Source organism: Euprymna scolopes, chromosome 13, assembly GCF_053919585.1.
Source record: "Euprymna scolopes isolate OS-2025 chromosome 13, ASM5391958v1, whole genome shotgun sequence".
Classification (NCBI taxonomy): Eukaryota; Metazoa; Mollusca; class Cephalopoda; order Sepiida; family Sepiolidae; genus Euprymna; species Euprymna scolopes.
This window is the reverse complement of record NC_136494.1, coordinates 122,804,307-122,811,851: the sequence shown is the minus strand read 5'-3', so window position 1 is coordinate 122,811,851 and position 7,545 is coordinate 122,804,307. Positions and strand designations below refer to the sequence as shown.

The following is a 7,545-nucleotide window of genomic DNA, read 5'->3' as shown; positions in this document are numbered from 1 at the left end:
CATCTAACACATTCCAATTAATATGTCTTCATTAAATGATCCAAAAGTGGTTGATATGCCGTACAACAAAACAAACAAACAAACAAACAAACAAAAGTCTGATAGAATTACGCAGAAGCGGATTTAAGAACATCCAGCAGCCAAAGTGTGAATAACCATTTGTGAACCTTCATTTCTTTAATAATTACACCATTTATGAGGCAAAGTTAAAAACACAACGATAGGAAGACTGGGTTTTCTTAGCCTCCAATCACTGCTTTATTTTCATTAAAAGTTCCAGTTTTTTTTTTAAAGAAAAGGCAATAACTATCTGCTTATGTCTGTCTGCCTCTCTCTCTCTCTCTCTCTCTCTCTCACACACACACACACACACACACACACACACACACACACTCTCTCTCTCTCTCTCTCTCTCTCTCTCTCTCTTTCTCTCTCTCTCTGTCTGTTTGTCTGGTCAGTGATTTGGAACAAAAATCACATTGAATAAATAAATACTGTACTCCATCAGATTTGAGTCAAGTTAATCCAATTGAAACTATATATATATATATATATATATATATATATATATATATATACATATATATACACATATATATACACATATATACATATATATATGCATATATATATACACATATATATATATGCATATATATATATACACATACACACACATATATACATACATATATATATGCATATATACATATATATATGCATATAGGCATATTTATATATACATATATATTATATATTTATATATATATATATATATATATATATATATATATATATATATATATATATATAGTAAGTTAGGCGATTAAGCTTCACTGAATATTCCGCGTTTCATCAAAACAAAATACTTGATTGTATAAAGTTGGCATTTGAGTTCGTTTTCGATTTGGAGCAAAGTTTAAAAAATTAGAAAAAGTTTTCTTTCTTTCAAGTTTACATAAATAAATCATTTTGCATGTAAGCAAATTTTCCTGGGAATATAAGAAAATATAAAAACTAGTAATTTAGAATATACAAGATGAAATTTGAAAATTAAAGAATAAAAAATCAAGGTCGATGTGCAAAGGGGATGCATCCTGGCTGCTGATATCTTCAAGAGAACCTTCATGTTTATGTAACAAAATCTTTTTGAAAGAGTTAAGAAAGTAAGATAATAATATAGATATAGACACAGCATTCACCCCAGGTCGGTTGAACTAGTTTCCTCTGAAGAAAGAAGTGCCACGGGAATATTAAATTTGCAAATAATTCCCAGGCGCATGTATATCCCTACAAGGAGAGATGGCAATGCTAGCTAGTTTTTGTAGTTCTTGCAAGCTGTCGATGTTCCCCTTTATATAACGTCCGATATTACCAAATGGTCATCTATCTAATATTTACTAGGCTTAACTTCAGTGTTCTAACGAGCACCAGTGTATCAACATGATTTTGTTATAAATCGTTGGTATACATTTTGCTCATAAGGACTGAGCCAGCCCAAGCTACGAAGTGTTTTTTAGGTGATCCACGAGGCACAACTTTATGTCACACACACTTCAGATGTCACCATTAGCTGCAGCAAATATGCAGGTTCAAGAAGGCATCTTGCAGCAGGTTGCCGGCACACCATTATATGAAATACCGCCTTGTTGTCAACCAGCCAGACGAGTTTATTGGGGGTGCATCTCCCCTAGTGAATTAAATGCGCCCTCAGATACAAACCTCGAAATTTTTTCTACGATTTCGTGTATATAGTATTTAGAGTAATAATAATTATAATGATTTTTTTTATCGAAATGTAGACGTTAAATTCTATTGTAAATGGAATTTGTAATTGTTGACATCAACAAATTCTTTATTTGTGTATGTAATATTCTTTTGTAAAGAAAAATATAATTTGAAATTGATGACATCAACAAATACTTTATCTATAATTCCAAAGATGATCATCATTGTAAATGAACTAAATACGTAGATAAAGTGTGTGTTTGTTTATATAAATTCAATATTATGAGGGACAAGCCTTAAAACCAAATGCGTTTTGTAAAATAAAAAACAGAGTTTTTTTCTCAACATTGCTGACAGACAACACAATATTATTTTGATCGGCTAAACATTCATTATCAGTGACAAAAAATCAAACAAAGCTACTATTAAATAAGTTACTAGTAGGCCGCCCGGCGTTGCCCGGTCGTAAAATATGCGTAAATATTATATTTTGATTTATACAGATTTCTTATTTTTTATCATAGAGCCAATTCTCCATTAATTATCATCCAATATAGAATAAAGATTTCAAAAGCTATGAAAAAATATGACTTGGGTACCATCCGCTAAAACTGAATCAGAACGTTCAGCACTTCAACCTTAGCCGTTATTTATCTTTCCAGTGCCGTTATCGTCTGAGCTACCGAGACATGGATTCGAAAAATTAAATGACTTATAAATGTTTAATGTTGAACATGCGCAAAAGTAACAGCAGGGGTAATGCTTTAATCGACTTATCCTACCAAAGTCAATTGCTTTGTCTCCAATTTTTCACCACTTAGCAGCAATTTTTGTCAGCTAAAAATCAAATCGAAAGTGTGCTATAGGTTCAAATATACATCAAATTTTAACTCTGTAGACCAAATATCCAGAGAGAAGTTTGATAGGGAATTTTCGCACACATACAGACAAGGTCACTTTTATATATATATATATATATATATATATATATATATATATATATATATATATATATATATATATATATATATATATTTCTGTGTGCTAAAACGTTTTCATCTTAAATTCTACACAATTATGCAAAATGTGCAAACTATGCACAAATAGAATTCAGCAACCAATCACCTAATAAGTAACCATAAAAAAATAATAAGACATTTAATTAACGCTCGTTTTTCAAAGTAATATGCAAATCAGTTAAGCTTCATATAGTTGTTCGTATATTCATGACTGAATATATTAATAAGTTTGTCTAAATAATTTTTAAATAGAAATAGTAGACTTTTAATATCAATGAAAAACTCAACTTTACAGGTTTATAGATAGATAGATATAGATTACTGATTACCATGACTTTGCACTCTGTAGGAGATACACAAGTGAGCTTAAAACAGAGACAAATAAGTTTTTAAAAATGGTTTTCTGCGAAAATGTTACATTATAATTTTAAAAGAAAGAATTTCAGTGAATATTTTCCTTGTAATCGAAGGATATTTTATTTCACGTCTTACAAATTTTACAACAATTTTGTAAATTCTTTCGAGAACTTCTCTAATATTGCTGAGCAAAAAAACAAAAGACATAAATTCAACATAAAATAAAATTTTTTTATTTGCAAAATCCTTAATCCAAATTTTTTTTTTTTTCGAACTTAATTTTAACCTTTTTTTTTATCAAACCAGATGTGCTGTTTCTGACTACATGACGAGATGGTCTGTATTGGATCGTCATAATATTAACCAGCTGTAGTAAGCAGAGAGTGATGTTAAGTCCGCATTTTCTTTACACAGACAGAATGCTGAGCAGAAGGAGGAGGGAGAGAACGAAGAGGAGAAGGAGGAGGAATTGAGTTAACCAAGAATTTCACAACTCGAAGTAAAAAAAAAATGAAATAAGTTTCTTTTTTATTGTGTCATTGTCTACAAAATTAATGTTGTAGGGTATTGTGTGGTTGTTGACATTTTTTTAATGCGATTTTTTCTCCCCCAACCCACCCTTATCTTTTCAATGAATTTTGTTGAACTAAGAAAAACAAAAACAAAAACAAATTTAAAAAAAAACATTCAGAATGATTAATGGTCTGCATCACAGGAATTTGTATTTTGGCAAGTTCTTGAGAAAAAAAAATCTCTCCTGTTTCTTTTCTTTTTTTATTTCTTTTTTTTTTTCAATTTTTTTCTTTTTTTTGATTCTCCAGAAAACCTGAAGATTCCGAAAAGGCATATCGCTGTGAAGAAAAAAAAAAGTCAGGCAGAAATGTGTCATGACTATCCACCCACATGTTTAGCAGCTGTCTCTATGTAAAAAACCAAAGGCTGGAGGCTACGTGCAGTAAACTGGTTTTTATTAGAGGTCCATGAACATTATTTCCGGTACAAAGTTATTTTAGAAACATTGCTTAGAAACTCGTCCTTGTCATGGTGCCAACAGCTGGTCTTAAGACTGTATTTGTGCATAGATAGAATTGTCTTGTGAAGCTGTGGTTATTTAACTAAAACAGACAGGTCCAGCCTCAAAACCAAACTGTTGCCAGGGCTCGCCATAATCCTTGGGCATAAAGTCAATTACAGGCAGCCAGTCCAGCTTACGCGTACGAATTTCAAACATAGAATATGTATTTGATCGATGGTCCTGCAAAAGAAGAGACAAAATAGAAGTGATTAGATTTGGAAATAAAATAATGTTACTTTCTTAAACTATTTGCATTGGTGCATTTTAGCTTTTTTTTTTTTTTTTTTTTTTCATTTTTAGAAGACTTCAACTCGGAACAGGGGGAAACAATTCAAGAACAATTAGTTTTCCAATAATGACTGTTCAAAATAATTTATAAATTTTAAACATTTATCTAAATACTCTGATTGCTGTACAGAGTGGAACGATGACATTATCGCCCTAGAGAAGATGGCATGATTCCATTTCCGTTTGATGAAAACTGGTTTCTTTTTTGTTGCAGGTCATCTACTAGTTGGCCAGTTGTGTACAAGTCCCAAGAGCGATAGGAGTCTTCTATCATGTGTGAAAGTGGTACAATGTTCGATGAGCGAGATTGGTGATGCATCGCTGAACAACACATGTGCTCTACTGATCCAAGCTATGACAACATAACCATTTCCAGCATCTTCAAAATGCAAATCCGGATAACTGGGACGTGCCGACGGTGATGAAAATAAAGTTTCCGGACGCGGTTATAATCTTTGATGTGGTTTCAAGTAAGGGCCACGTCATGCCACTTCACATCTTCGAAGTCGGCTTGAAAGTCAACACCAAAGTGTACCTGGATGTGCTGCAGAGTGTGGTGATTCCCTACTGCAATCAAGTGGACACAGATCCTGGGTGTGGTAGCAGGACAATGCCAGCCCCCAAGACCAAAGAGACCCAGGTTTGGCTTCAGACGGAGTACTAAAACTTTGTTCCCTTCTCTCACTGGCCATCCGTCCTCCCCCAATCTGAATCTACTGGACTACTTTTGGTCATACATCGAAAATATCACCCACATGGCTTCTCACAACATCAAAGCCAGCCTGATCGCCGCCATCTGCCAAGTATCTGCTGCTTGTAGAAAAGGCATGCTCCCAGTTATGAACTCATATTGAGGTAGTGATTGAGGCTGAAGGCAGCTACATTGAATAGTTATCAGCTCTACTACATAATCAAGTTACCTGATTAATCTTTTCAATAAGTTTTATATAGATAGCTGTAGTATTGTTTTCTTTAGGTGGACACTTTTATCATTTCACTTTGTAGTTTCAGAATAAATCCGGTTATGGGTTTATATCTCCAAATCCCTCGTCAAAGTTTAGGGCATATTTCCATTCTTTGGACATGCACATAAAACGCAGACCTCAAAATATTATCACACCGTCTTTGTACAGAATAGATATTATATGTTCATCCTAACCCAAAAGTTAACGAAGTGTCCTTTTGTTTGAGTTTTACGTTTGACACAACAACATCATCAGATGGAATTAAAGACAATTTCTGTATTCACATTGCATCTACGGCAATTGGACTATCCCATATATAAAAAGGAAGTATAGAGTGATAATGTACTTATGAACATTATTTTATACGTTTATTTACCCTAAACAAGGAATATTACTACCGCGACATAAGGGACTACTGTTCGTAGGGGCATATTTAAAGAAAGTATTTAAATAAATATGCAGCAAGATTTCTGTTATCATTAAAGCCTGTTTATATGGCCAGGAAAACGAGGAGAAGGGAGGGAATTTCAAAACCCAGCAGTCTGAGGAAAGAAGCTGTTAGAGAAAGCTTTCCGGCATCTAATGACCTCTACAGTGAAGAGGTAGGATTTTGCTGATAGTTAAGTTGGGCAGGGTTATTTACATAGCAAATGTAGTAAGTTCATTGGAGTACATTCCATATAATTACTTGTAAAACACGCAGAGGGATATAACATTGTGGCAGTAGAACAGAGCATTGAGCTTTGTAGACAATTCAACATCTATTAGATTAAAGACTCTTTTTGTTCAACAGGTGCTAACATTATTCCATACAGGAGTTAATAGTCACTTTATATATATATATATATATATATATATATATATATATATATATATATATATATATATATATATGATGCTAGTATTGGATACTAGACTAGGATATATGTGAGAGGTTTTCTAGCTTGGTAAAGGGAACATGCCTTCTTTGCAGCAGACTTGGCAATATTTTCCATGTATTTATTCCAATTTATGTTATCTATGAATGTTGAGCAGAGGCGTTTCAATGAAGGTTGCCGTCATGCATGGCATTCGCTGGTTAAAAATGTTTCTTATAATTGCTAAAAAAAAAAAGATACTTTGCTTTGCTATCAGTAAGTGTAACTGTCCATTTTTAGCCACATTGAACAACAGACAGTGGGCCATTTTCTAAGGATCAAGCACTTTGAATATGTGTCTGTTTGTTTTATTTTTTTACAAGGGAATCTCTACTTATCAAGGCCCAAAGGCCACTCGAGGATAAGGGTTAATGAATATAAAGTGATAGTGCAGTAATCATTGATAGTGTAAGGGGACGGTTTAACATGAATTTGTTTACATTGGACTTGAAGGCTGCAATATTGTAGTTGGCTGAGAAGCAGACCAGTCGAACAGTGTACCACAGGTGGGCAGTTTTAGGAAAAAGGCTTTGTTCATGAAATCTGCATTTGAATTTAGGCACAGATAAAGAGTGGTTGGAAATTGTTGCTAGTGGTTATATTCAATTTACCCACATATTGAGAATAGAGCTCGGTGTCATCAGTAAATATACCCATCTCAGATGCAATTGCATCATAGCAGCTTTTTATAAAAATCATGATTAGCAAAGGTTCAGATATTGACCCCTGTGGCATGTCATAATCATGCAATATTGTTTGGAGGTAGGTATATCGAGAATAACATGAATCTTTTTTTAGTCAAGAAGGATCTGATTATATTAAATATTAGTCCGGTAAAACCTTCTTGCAAGATCTTGTTGAAGCCATTGGATATATCAAACACTACCACCTTATACCATATGACAGATGCGTTCAGAGATGACTTAAGATTTCTATAGTGGAACAAAATTGCTAAAATCCATACTTTTAATCTGACAGAAGTTTAATATTTTCGATGGGGTGAACTATCACTAGACTGATTAATTATTTAATGAGTTTAGTGAAGAGTAAACTCATATTACAGAAGCAATTTTCCAGCTTTCAGCAAAGCAAAATTCAGTAAAGTATTTAATATAAAGCTTTGAGAGGGAAGGAGCCAGCTTAGCAGAGCATTTTCTTAATACTGTAGCATGGATAAAATCTGGTTCACATGATTT

At 33.2% G+C, this 7,545-nt stretch overlaps 1 protein-coding gene across 1 annotated transcript in view; it reads right to left on the bottom strand.

The window, feature by feature from the left end:
* Nucleotides 1-3,314: 3,314 nt before the first annotated feature.
* The window catches only part of LOC145292177 (uncharacterized), a 239,008-nt gene continuing 234,777 nt past the window's right edge, over nucleotides 3,315-7,545 (bottom strand). Inside the window, exon 62 of the mRNA XM_080138449.1 lies at nucleotides 3,315-4,359. Within this exon, the coding sequence (XP_079994575.1) occupies nucleotides 4,216-4,359 (144 nt within the window). The 3' untranslated portion in view covers nucleotides 3,315-4,215. The remainder of the gene's footprint in view (nucleotides 4,360-7,545) is intronic.